This window comes from Durio zibethinus, chromosome 21 (genome assembly GCF_047325235.1).
Source record: "Durio zibethinus cultivar Kanyao isolate XHJ-2024 chromosome 21, ASM4732523v1, whole genome shotgun sequence".
In the NCBI taxonomy this organism is placed as follows: Eukaryota; Viridiplantae; Streptophyta; class Magnoliopsida; order Malvales; family Malvaceae; genus Durio; species Durio zibethinus.
In genome coordinates, this window is record NC_143182.1 from 10,746,158 (window position 1) to 10,760,094 (window position 13,937).

The following is a 13,937-nucleotide window of genomic DNA, read 5'->3' on the forward strand; positions in this document are numbered from 1 at the left end:
GACAGCTCGTCGGCTCAAACAATATATGTTGTATCATATTACTTAGCTCATTACCAAATTAGACCCAATCAGGTACATCTTTGAAAAACCTTTATTGTTGAAAAGAATAGCAAGATGGCAAGTGTTACTTTTTGAATATGACATTGTATATGTATCTCAAAAGGTAATCAAAAGAAGTGTTATTGCTAAATTTCTTACAGAACGCACTCATGAAGATTATGTGCCTATGACATTTGATTTTTCAGATAAAAACTTAATGTCTGTAATGCACATAGATAAAGAAGAGCATAATGAAGGTATATGAAAGATATATTTTGATGGTACATCAAATGCTTTAGGGCATGGTATTGAAGTAGTTTTGATATCTTCAGAAGGGGATTACCACCTAATCACTGCAAAACTAAATTTTGATTGCACCAATAATGTGACAGAATATGAAGCATGTGTTCTGGGTCTTCAAGCTACTCTTGAAATGAAGGCCCATGCTTTAAAAGTTTATGGAGACTCTGCCTTGGTCATATACCAATTGTGAGAAGAATGGAAAACTAGAGACTCAAAGTTAATTTTATACCAAAAGTATATATCAGAATTGATCAAAAAATTTAAGAATATTTGGTTTCATCATTTATCCCGATAAGAGAATCAGATGGCTGATGCTTTGGCTACATTGGTAGCAATGTTCAAATTAAATGAAAATGCTAAAATCTAACCCATCAAATTGAGCTTGTGAGAGAAACCAACTCACTATTCAAATGTTGATAAAGGAATTGATGGAAAACTATGGTATTTTTACATATTACAATATGTTAAATATCAACAATACCTAGAACACATATCAGAGAATGATAAGAGAACGTTGAGAAGGTTGGCAATAGGTTTCTTTCTAGATGAAAAAATTTTATATAAGAAAAGTCGAGACCAAACACTATTGAGATGTGTGAATGCTACCGAAGCCAAAAAGTTACTAGAAGAAATTCATGGAGGTGTTTATGAAACCCATACAAACAGTCATATGATGACTAAGCAAATAATAAGAGCAGGATACTATTGATTGATAATGGAAAAAGATTGCATTGACTATGCTAGAAAATGTCATAAATGTCAAATTTATGCAGACAAGATTCAAGTTCCTCTAACGTTCTTGCGTGTTATGTTAACATCTTGGCCTTTTTCTATGTGGGGAATGAATGTGATAGGGCCTATTACACCAAAAGCCTCAAATGGACATCGATTCATTTTAGTGGTAATTGATTGCTTCACAAAGTGGGTTGAGACAACTTCATATGCTAATGTGACAAGAATGGTGGTTTGCAATTTATCAAGAAAGAGACCATATGTCGATATGGCCTTTCAAAAAGGATCATTTCAGATAATGTTCTTAATTTGAATAATAAAATGATGGCAGAGGTATGTGCTCAGTTTAAAATCAAACATCATAAATCAGCACCTTATCGTCCAAAGATGAATGTGATAGTTGAAGCAACCAATAAAAACATAAAAAAAATTATTGAAAAGATGATAGATGTGTATAAAGATTGCCATGAAAAGCTACCATTTGCATTACATGCTTATCGAACTTTGATTCACACATCTACAAGAGCTACACCATTTTCATTGGTATATGGGATGGAGGCAGTGTTGCCCATTGAAGTTGAAATTCTTTCTTTGCGCATTCTCATGAAAGTTGAGTTAGAAGAAGCACTTTGCCATGTGTATAAATGGGTTCGTGCTCGATATGAACAATTGAATCTTATTGAAGAAAAGAGATTAGCTGCACTTTGCCATGGTCAACTGTATCAAAGAAGAATGATGCAAACTCATGACAAGAAAGTTCACCTACGATAATTTCAAGGGGGAAAATTAGTATTGAAGAAGATTTTTCCTAACCAACAGGATCCTCGAAGAAAATGGACTCATAATTGAGAAGGCCCATATGTGGTAAAAAAGCTTTTTTTGGTGGGGCACTGATCTTAGCAAGAATGGATGGAGATGATTTGTCAAATCTAGTCAATATCGATGCAGTAAAAAAGTACTATGCTTAAAAAAATAAAAAAAAGCAAAATAAATTTAAAAGATATCTAAGTTGAAAACCTGAAAGGGCAATTTAGATAAAAATAAAAGGGGATAGTGAATGGAGTGGATTAATTATCGATATGTGCCAAAAGATTTCAATGGTTTTGGGCTAGTTTGGTTTGCTACATTTTTAAAAAGTTGAAGGCACCAATCAAGAGTTTTCAGAAAAGAATCCATGATGAATTAGTTTATGATGATCTGAATATTTGTTATATGATTACTTATTGTCCTTGTTATATCCTTTTTAATAATGCATGAAATACTTTTCCCTTTTACATAATTAAAATACCTCTTTGTTTATCCTTCTTTTTGTCCCTCTCATTAAAAAAAAATGTGCAATGTGTTATAATTGTTTGAAATTTAAAAAATGATGAAAGAATAACAATGACCATAAAAGACACACACATTATTTTAAAAGAGATTTAAAACGATAAGCAAAATAGTAAGGAACAAATGTCAATGAAAAGAGTGGCCTATGAGTCATAAAGTGGTCGACATGGAATATGGGATATGAAGAGAAATCTTTTTTATTTGAATTTAATCAATTGCTGGAATGCATAAGATTCAAGAGAAAAAAAAAAGGAAAGAAACTTTGAAAAATTTTAAGGATTAAAGGAAAATGACAATGAAAAAAAAGATAAAAAAGATGGTCTTTTCATTTGCATAATAAGTACATTTACATCACGATCATCATTTATTGCATGGCATTGCAAAAACATGAAAATGTCATTCACTCATTCATGTGACACGATAGATGTATAGGTCTAGGACAATTCAAGACCAACAAAAGAAAAGTCAAAAGTAGGAAAGATATGAACCCTCTGTTTAGAAAAATCTTTCGAATACCATTACCTCTCAGATTTTTAATATTTAAAGTATGTTGCCTCTGATTAGAGGAGTTTTTTTAACATTTAAAGTTTGTTACCTCTGGTGAGATGAGCTTTTTAACATTTAAAGTTTGTTGCCTCTAGTCAGAGGAGTTTTTTTAATTTCAAAAGCCTTTAGTCATAGGACTCTATCAAAATTATGCATGATTTGTAAAACTAAATGGCATAATCTATAAGTCATCTCAGATCTTTAACATTTAAAGTTTGTTGTCTTTGGTTAAATGAGCTTTTATCATTTAAAGTTTGTTGCCTCTAGTGAGAGGAATCTTTTGAATTTAAAGTTTGTTACCTTTGGTCAGAGGAGCCTTTTAACATTTAAAGTTTGTTTCTTTTGGTTAAAAGAGCTTTTTGAATTTAAAGTTTGTTGCCTCTGGTGAGAGGAGCCTTTGAAATTTAAAGTTTGTTACCTCTGGTGAAAGAAATCTTTGGAATTTTTGCCTCTGGTGAAAGAAACCTTTGGAATTTTTGCATCTGGTGAAAGGAGCTTTTGAAATTTAAAGTTTGTTGCCTCTAATGAGAGAAGCCTTTTAACATTTAAAGTTTGTTGCCTTTGGTTTAAATGAGCTTTTTGAATTTAAAGTTTGTTGCCTCTGGTGAGATGAGCCTTTGGAATTTAAAGTTTGTTTACCTTTGGTTAAAGGAGCTTTTTGAATTTAAAGTTTGTTGCCTCTAGTGAGATAAGCCTTTGGAATTTAAAGTTTGTTACATTTGGTTAAAGGAGCTTTTATCATTTAAAGTTTGTTGACTCTGATGAAAGGAGCTTTTTGAATTTAAAGTTGTTACCTCTGGTGAGAGAAGCCTTTTGGATTTAAAGTTTGTTGCCTCTGGTGAGATGAGCATTTTTAATTTAAAGTTTCATAGCCTCTGTTAAGAGAAGCCTTTCAAATTTTCTTTCAAAAAAAAATTTTATGTTCAATGTTTCATTTTTTGTATGTATTTACTTAAACAAAATTGGTGTCTTTTTATCTTTGCTTTCTTTTTTATTCTAAAAAATAAGTAAAGAAGGCAGCTGTAGACACCAATTTTGACTATTGTATTTTATTATTATTATTATTATTATTATTATTAAATAATTAATTAATTTAAAAAAAAAAGTCAAAAAATAAATATTTTGGTTTCAACTTTGACAGTTGAAATCAAGCTGCCAGAGTGATATTTTCTTTTTGACATTGTCTAACTTGGTAGCCTGAAATTCAATGACCAAAAGTCACCGAATAGACATAAATTTTTCACAAAAAAAAATCCTAGAAGATTTGGGATTTTAAATCCCAAAAGCTCTATAAATAGAGCTAAGTTCTATAAAAATAAAAGGACACAGAGAGCAGAAAAATAGGCAACACACAATAAAAAAAAAATAGCAAACACAAAAAAAAAATTTCTGAGAATGAAATTCTCGATTTATGAAGTTTGAGATTTTTTAAAAAAATCTAAGCTTGGAAAAGTGTTTAGAAAGAAAAAATGGATTATTAGGGGAATTTTTGGGAATTTTTGAAAAAATTTTTAGGTCACCGAAAACTAAAAAAGTTTGAATTTTTCGACGACCATTGAATTTTTCGACACCAAAATCTAAAAAAGTTCGAATTTTTCAGTGACCGTTGAATTTTTTGACCACTGAAATCTGAGGATCTTTAAATTTTTTTACCATCGATGCATGGCAATGACCGACCGAAAACTAGGTTATCACGGTGGCCGGCGATGGGTGTCAAAATTTTAGAAAGAAAGGTTCTGTGGTAAAGAGAGAGAGGGGAAAGAAAAAATAAAAAATAAATTGAAACAAGCCTTTTATAGGCCCTCCAAAACAACATCTTTCTGGGCGTCTGGATTGAACCCGACCCACGTAAAATCCACGCGCTAGCCTAACCCATTTCGTAGGTTTTTCCTTTTCTTTTTTTTTATTTTCTGTTTTGATTTTGATTTTGATTTTGATTTATTTTATGTTATTTTTTATGCTATTTTTTATATAATATTATTGTTATTGTTATTATTATTATTATTTTATATTATTACTAGTAATAATTTTTATTTCTTTAGAAACAAATAAATAAATAGAATAAAAATGAAACTGAAATAAAATAAAGATCTAAAAAATATAATATAAATAAAAAAATTATTATTATTATTATTTAAAGGAAATAAATTCTATTACAAGCAAAAATATTATTTAAATTTCACCAAAAGTGTTAGGATAATTTTAAAAAATAATTTTTGCTAAAAAATAAAAATATTATAAAAAATAAAAAATAAATTATTTAAATGAATCTTTTAAATGCAATTTTTAGAGAAAGCTAAAAAAGTTTAATTTTCTTTAATTATTGCAAGTAAAAATAATTTTTCATATTTTACCATAGAGTTGGGATAATCCAACATTATTTTTACTAAAATAAAGATTGATTTAAACAATATAAAACAATAATAAATAATAAATAAATAATAAAAATAATAATAATTGATATTTTGAATATTTAAAAATATAAAAAATTGAAAGAGTTCGATTTTCTTCAATACAAACAAGATATTAATATTTAGATTTCACCGATGAGTCGGGATAATCTAAATTTCTTCTTATAAAAAAATAATTAAAGAATAAATAAGATAAAATTTTAAAATAACCATAATATTTAGATTTCATCAAAGAATCAGGATAATCTTAAAATTTATTTAACAAATTTTGGGAACTCACCAAAGTGTCGGGGATGTTCCTAAAATCTTTTTTCAAATAAATAATTAAAATATCTTATGATGAAGTCTTCGAGAATTTTTGTGAATGGTCAATTTTCTCGAAATATTTTTTAAATAATAAATTTTTATAAATTTCACCAAAGCGTCGGAGAATTTATAGAATATGGAATAATAATAATAATGTTAATTTCGTAATAGAGAAAAATGTTTTAAAATAAATTTTAAGAAATTAAACTTAAATAAAAAAAAGACCTTGTTATCAAAATTATAGGATTACGCATGTTTAAATGGCACCATTCTTCGAACGGGCGACTTGAGGGTGCTAATATCTTCCTCACTCGTAATTGTATTCTCGGACCTAATCTTGATTTCGCAGACCTAAACTTTTTTTTGGTAAGTTTTAATTAATTTTAAGATTTTTACTAAATGATGATATTTTGAATGGCCAATCACACCTTATAAAAAGATTGGTGGTAACTCCGAAAATTTTTATCAAGTCTAGCAATCGAGTCTTCCCGAACAAAAAATCGTTATGACATATATATGTGTGCGTGTGTATATTTATATATATATATATATATATATATATATATATACACACAATTAACAAAAGTCTAGGTGCTGGAGCAATATTTTTATTCATTTAGTAGAAATTTTATTGATTGTTTGTGCTATATATTTAACAATAATCTTTCTTATACATACATACATATATATATATATATATTTACAAAAAAATCACAATTTAAAAGGATTACAAATGTTAAATTTAAATTTTAAACATATTAGATACTATTTTTTAAAAATAACTGTATAAGCTAACTAAATTAAATATATAATCTTATTCTATCGCATGTTAAAGATTTGAAACTTCCCTCCTTGCATAAAAATATTACACCCATTTCATTTCAAAGTTCAAATTTGATTTGTCCTGATAGGAATCTCAAGTTATAATCTCTACATATGTCCTGATAGAACAACATTTAGTGCTCCTATATATTTACAATTAAAGGTAAAATGGATGTGGATGAAAAAACAATCAGAATTTATGAAAATTCAGGTAAACAAAAATTATTTGTCTTCCTAATTTTCCTATCCTTCAAGCAATTCCAGCAGTATTCCAAGAGTTATTGAATGCAAATTTTTACACTTTATTATACCAAAATAAATAAATAAATAAGCAAAGATCTGGTTAACAAATGTCTGCATGCACTGCACTGATGCATTGGTTAAGGGTAGTTTTTGTTTTTTTTTTTTTTTAGTATTTAAGGGATTGTGTATTTAATACACATTTTTTCACTAAATTAAAAAAATACATTAATTGTTTTTTTTTTCATAAATATCACTCTAATCAGCGTCACTTGACATTGATTAACATTTTTTAAGAAACAAATATAATTAGGGGATTATCACTATTTACAACGTTATAGAAATTGATTTAATTTCTTTGCAAAAGAGTTATAAATTCAACTTTTTCTTCGCTTCATTTTTTGTCTTTGGGAATAAATGACGTGGTAAGAGACAATTGGTGTCTGGGAAAGTAGGGGCTTGTCGATGTCCCCCGTAGAATTGATTCGATATAAGCTGTATTAAAAATTAAGGTTAGGCTGGAGTATCCCTGCTTTAATTTTTTGCTAATGACAAGACTAACTATATATATATATATATATATATGATTATCAAATGAAGCACATACAAAACATTTGGCAGGGTTTAGGGTTAATCAATAGGTGATTTATAAACTTTTAAGCTTATTCTCTCCTATTAATTTAAATAGATTATGTTGTTATTTGAAATTAAGTTAGAGGGTATTATATTTCTTTATTGGTTGATTTTCTCATTTTATACTTTCTTAAAGAATTATATATTTTTTTCTACCAAAAAAAAAAAAGTCTACATTATTTTATGATGAATTTGGAAAGACTGCTAATTTTAAATATTTTCCGATATAATATTAATCATGAATATTGTTTTAGGTAATTATAATAAGAGAAATTATTTGATATATTAACAATAAAAAATTTTTAATTCTAGAAATAAGATTAAAATAATTACACATGTTTCATCTTTTTAATTATTTTTTATTTTTTTAAATATAAACTAAAGAATATGTGTCACCATTATAATATCATTTATATTTGATAATTCTCTTATAATAATTATATAATTTCAAAAACAAATTAAAGTATTGAAAATAATAATTTACTTGTAATTATAATTTTTTATTAAATACATATAGTTTTAAAAAATAATTTAAAAATAAAATAAACAACTTCATCACTTTTTAATAAAATTTGTACATGCTTATGTAAGAAAAAAAAAATTGTGCATGCTTGAACTTTTTCTATTTATTAGTAATTATTTACTTGTAGCAATGACACCCAGCAGTGGCAAGCCCTATCATTAACCACATATCATCATTCACCACTCTACTCAAACCTTTATTTTTTTTCATTTTGTTTCTTAAGTGCAATCACTTTATTGTTTAAAGCATAAGAGATTAGGCTTCTGGGAGTTTTTTCTATTCTAATTCCAGCATAATAAAATTAGTATTTAAAATTGATTTTTTTGGGCATTTGATTTGTATTTTCAAGAAACAAAGTAAGGAATCATGAAAAACAGAGTAAATTGATTAAGCAAAGAGGCAACGAAGACTAACTCATGATTTTATTCCATAAGATTGAAAACGTGCAATTCACATAGGTAATTTGTAATTGACTAATATATATATATATATATATATATATATAGATATATATATATATCAATCGTACAATAAATATTTATATATATGGGGAAAAATTACATGGATCATAATTCAAAGGAAGAAAAAAAAAAGTAAAGAAAATAAAAGCCAATAATTTATAATTTTGTCAATCCATGCAAAGAACCTAGGAAACAACACACATCAAAATTCTCCTTCATTGATTATCCAGTAAGAGAAAAGAAAACAATTCTATCATTTAGTACTTACATTTTTTTTTACATCAAGATTGCATAACGCATACTGTCACTCACCATCAAATGATTCATCTCTGAAATTTGAGCAAATTCACTGGAAACCCAAACTCCATCAGCTCCATTAACATGGGGTTGAGAGAAGCAAGAAACTAAAGAAATAGGAGCTCTAACAACACTGCAAATCACAGAAAAACCATTCCAGGATCCACGGGATCTCCTGTCTATGAAAATTGGCATCTCAGCCCCATTATTATTATTATTATTGTTGTTATTCCCTCCTCCACCATACATGCTCTCATCAGCTACTCTGGGGCTTTTCTTGATATTTTGTAGACTTCGTCGCAAAACCACCAGCATACGCCACATTTTTTTGGTTTTTCTGGCAATTGTAAGAGGTTTGATTTAAGGAATTTAGATTCTTGAATTGGGGGTGGGAGCTTGGAATGGAAGGCCACCTTTTGTAGATGGGTTTTGATAATGGCAAGTTGGTGGTGGTGTTGATAGTGCCAGTGTTTATCACAAAGGTATATTGCGTTCCTTTTTTAAGGGCATTTTTTCACTCATTATTTTTTTTATAATTGTGGGGTCTAGTTAAGGCCAACAAGCCGACAAAGTTGCCTGATTGTACACAAAGCTTTCCATGGAGGAATTTTTTCATTTTTATTTCCTTCTTATTGAAATGATAGAAAATTGAACTAAATGTAGCAAATACAATGAACAAATTTTTTTAAGGTTCCTTTGCAGTTCAATTGAGTACCTACGATCTCAGAGAAAAGAGAGGTATCAAATGTAAGCTTAGAGACAAAAAGTTCAGTCGAAGAAGATCTTTTATTCGATTGGGGTTGAGCTGTCATTGGCTAATAGAACCATAAACCTTCGAGTCTTTGGATTGAATCCCATTTGTTTTTTTTTCCAATAGATATTTGCATTCTTCACGTATAGATATTTTCTCTTTTAAATTTTAATTTTAATTTTTTTATCAATTAAAATCTTAATTTCAACTATCAGAATAATAATAATAATAATAATAATAATAATAATAATAATAATAATGTATGATTAATATAATGTATAATTAATTAATATTAAAGAATCTGTTTATTTATGGGAACCCAAATTTGGACTCCATCCAAGGACTAAGAATCAATTCCCTGTATTTACATCCCTCGATGGAGACTCATCATTCATGGCTCCACTTATAGTGTTTCTCTACTCTCTTTCCATGTTATCATCAACTTGCATACGCAGTTATCCAAAGTTGCAATCCAATATGCATGGGATACGAAGAAAGAAACAAAAATAAATAAATAAAAAATCAGGGGCTTTAGCCTTGTGCTGTGTCCTTAATTTGGAGATGAAAAAGAAAATGGCCTGCAAATGTGGATTAAAATTGAATCTTTTTGAACTGCGCCTGCTGTAGATGAATCTGCAATACTTGTAATAATGATATGGTAGCAATTGCAATTAAAATTTGTTACACTTATTGAATATATATGTACAATATATATTTCATAACACTAATCATGGTTGTGTTTTACATCATTTTTTTTTCAGCGGTCTTTGACATCATTTCGTCATATATGGTTGTTGTCATTGTCATGCCGTCACCTGGCTTCAGCCCACAGTTTATACCATAATTTTTCTTTGGCCAAGAGTTTATACCTTAGTTGAGAACAAAAAAAAATAAGGCTCAACGTCATGGATGACTTTCTTTTTGTATTTTTTTTATGAAAAATATTATAATTTGAAGAAAAAAATTAATAAATTTAAAATTTATTAAATATATTTTTTATAAAATAACAACATAAATTAAAATTAAGTTTCAAATTTTTTTAATGAAAATAATTTTTTGGGGATTATAGTAATTAGTATAAGATAATAATTGACCAAGAAGCAATTTTTTTCTTCTAACATATTACTATCCATATATTCAAGGAAGTTCGTGAGTCATGAACTTTACTTTGATTAGAAAAAAAATTAATTATGTATAAAAAATAATAATAAATCATCTTATTAGTTTACCATATAAACCCTTGGTTTGCTGCATATAAATCAATCTCAATTATATAGAAAAGGGAAACTCATTAATTATTTTTTCATCTTTTAAATTATAATTCGAATATGAGAGCTTCAATTTTTCAAATGGATTTTAATACCATTAAACCCATATAATAATTTGTAATAAAAGGAAAATGACTTTTGAGGCTCTTTCACATATTTTAATGTTATCTTCAATCTTCATTATGTGTAGCTTATGGGAAACCACTAGAATCATTAGTGCACCAACTGACCACATTAATTATTAGAGTTCCAACTTACAATGATTGTGGTGTTATCTGCAGAATTAAAATTAAATTAAATTAAATTAAGTCAAAATTTCACTGTTCCATAAGTTTAAGTCAAGCCCAATTTGAATCAGCTCATTATTAAACAAATGAAAAATATTATTCTACAAAGGTTTTTTGTTTTTTTAATTTGTGTAGACACCCAATTAGATCTTAGCCCAGATCAATTAGATCTGACCCAAATGGGTAAGCCTAATACAATTTTTACTTTGTATTATTATTTTCTCTTTTCTTTTCTTTTGTATTTTATGTATTTTATTATTTATTATTATTATATGTATATTTTTACTTATTTATTTATTTATTTTTTTTTATTTTTTTTGTTAATATTTATATGTATTTTATTTATATAGTTCTATATTTATTATATATTATAATTTATTTTTTTTTATTTTTTTATTTTTTTTTCTTGTAATATTTTTTTATTTATCTTATTGTATTATCTGTTAATAATTTTTTTCTCTCTTGTTCCGTTTATCTGATTTTTTGCATATCTGATTTTTTTTTTTTATTTATCCTATCTTTTCTAATTATCTATTTTTTTTATTTGATTTTGAAGGGTTGAGATTGAAAGTTGAAGAATCCACTGGAAGGGAAATTCAATCAAGAGAGTCCAGATTGGATTCAAAGATTGAATCCCCGTCCAAGGAGGAATTGGGATTGATCAGGAACTCCTGATCAATCCCTATAAAAGGGACATCCTGGAACAGATGCTAAACACACAGAAAACAGTAAGCAAAAGCTACTGATTGAGAGAATAGGGATTTATAGAGAGCTAAGAAAAGATTTAGGAGTGTTCTGGGAGTGAGAAGAAATTTTTTGAGAATTTTTGGCATTTTTTTTTTTGGGAATTTCTGAAAAATTCCAGATTTCGGTGAATTTTCCGACGAAGTTTGAATTTTTCGACGGAAATTTCGACCAACCTTGAAGTTTCCGGTGACCTGCCTAGTTTCCGGTGAAGATTTCCAAAAATCGGTGACCTTCCGACGAACTTCCGACAAACTTTCGACGAAAAAACCCAGATTCCGACAACAAAACCCAGAATCTGGTGAATTTTCAACCGAAGTTCTTCGACCTTTTAGAGAGAAGGGAGAGGAAAAAAAAAGAAGAGAGAAAGAGGGGAGGAGAGTTCTACCAAAAAACAGAGGGAAGTGCCTTTTATACCCTTTCAAAATGACGTCGTTTTGGCCTTAAGTAACCCAGAGGATCCGCGCGTTTTGCCGAGATCCTTCCCGACCCGAGCGTCGACCCGCTTCCTGACCTGCACGTGTCTACCCCCTCCAAGCCGAGCCGAGCCGAGCCGAGCTTCAAAGCCGCTTCTTCGAGCCGTTTTTTCTTCTTTGAGCCGAGCCGAGCCGAGCCACGATCCGAGCCGCTCTAGGTTTTTTTTTTTTTTGAATTTTTTTTTCATTTCTTTGTTTATTTTTTTTATTTATTAGATTAGGTTTATTTAATATTCTTTTTATCTTTATTTTATTTTTATTTTTGTTTTACTTTTCTTTATTTTCTTATTTTTATTTATTTTTTTTATTATTCTATTTTCTTTAAATGAAAATCAAAATTTTCAAAAAAAAAATATTTTTAGGGAAAAGTTGAAAGTATCAATTTTTCTCAAAAATAAATTTCAAAAAAAGAGTTTTTGAGGAAAAGTTGAAAGTATCAATTTTCTTTAGAAATCAAGGTTTCAAAAAAAATATTTTTGAGGAAAAGTTGAAAGTATCAATTTTCCTTAAAAATAAATTTTCAAAAAAATATTTTTTGGGAAAAATTGAAAGTATCAATTTTCTTTGAAAATCAAAATTTTCAAAAAAAAAAACATTTTTGAGGAAAAGTTGAAAGTATCAATTTTCCTTAGAAATAAATTTCCAAAAAAATATTTTTAGGGAAAAGTTGAAAGTATCAATTTTTCTTAAAAATAAAATTTCAAAAAAAGGGTTTTTGAGGAAAAGTTGAAAGTATCAATTTTCCTTGAAAATCAAAGTTTCCAAAAAAAAAAACATTTTTGGGGAAAAGTTGAAAGTATCAATTTTCCTTAAAAATAAAATTTCAAAAAAAAGGGTTTTTGAGGAAAAGTTGAAAGTATCAATTTTCCTTGAAAATCAAAGTTTTCAAAAAAAAAAAATTTTTGGGGAAAAGTTGAAAGTATCAATTTTCTTTAGAAATAAATTTCCAAAAAAATATTTTTAGGAAAAAGTTAAAAGTATCAATTTTCCTTAAAAATAAAATTTCAAAAAAAGTGTTTTTGAGGAAAAGTTGAAAGTATCAATTTTCCTTGAAAATCAAAGTTTCCAAAAAAATGGTTTTTGAGGAAAAGTTGAAAGTATCAATTTTCCTTAAAAATAAATTTCCAAAAAAATATTTTTAGGGAAAAGTTGAAAGTATCAATTTTCAATGAAAATCAAAATTTTTAAAAGAATATTTTTGGGGAAAAGTTGAAAGTATCAATTTTTCCTACACGAGAACAATCATTCTTTCCTTCCTTTCTATTTTGATTTTAATTTTGATTTTTCTTTAATTAATCCGACGACGGAGCCTCTGCAAGTAAAACAGTAGTTTTTCTTGTATACTCCTGAGGTGAGAGAATTTTCTTAATTTTTTGCTAAAAGTATTAGAGTCAATTGAGAATAATTTTCAACAAGTAATTACTTGGTAAAATTTTAAGACTTATTGGATAACACAAATTTAAGCTGATATCATCTTTTGATGGGCGTTGTGAGGGTGCTATAACCTTCCTCACACGTAATCAAACTCTCGAACCCTATTCTGGTTAACAGACTTGAACCTATTCTTTTAGGGACCTTAAGCTTAGGTATTCCCTGAAATGACAGATTCTTTAGGTGGTCAATCGCACTTAGATAAAAAAGATTGGTGACGACTCCCTAAAAGTTAATGTCTAACGATAGATCCCCGGATCTAGACGTTAAGATAATTTGGCCACATTATTCTACAAATTAGTTTAATAAAAGTTTTGTTAAAAATATTTGAGGCTATT

General features: G+C 27.9%; 2 protein-coding genes across 2 annotated transcripts; one reads left to right on the plus strand and one right to left on the minus strand.

Moving 5' to 3' along the window:
• The first annotated feature begins 1,515 nt into the window (after positions 1-1,515).
• LOC149512880 (uncharacterized) lies at positions 1,516-1,845 on the plus strand. The gene has a single exon (XM_089751103.1). The coding sequence runs from the start codon at positions 1,516-1,518 to the stop codon at positions 1,843-1,845; it is 330 nt and encodes a 109-aa protein (XP_089607229.1).
• Positions 1,846-8,478: 6,633 nt separating this feature from the next.
• Positions 8,479-9,116, minus strand: LOC111306496 (uncharacterized). Its single transcript, XM_022904339.2, has one exon. It carries the CDS (start codon positions 8,964-8,966, stop codon positions 8,622-8,624), a length of 345 nt encoding a protein of 114 aa, XP_022760074.2. The 5' UTR covers positions 8,967-9,116; the 3' UTR covers positions 8,479-8,621.
• Positions 9,117-13,937: the final 4,821 nt, after the last annotated feature.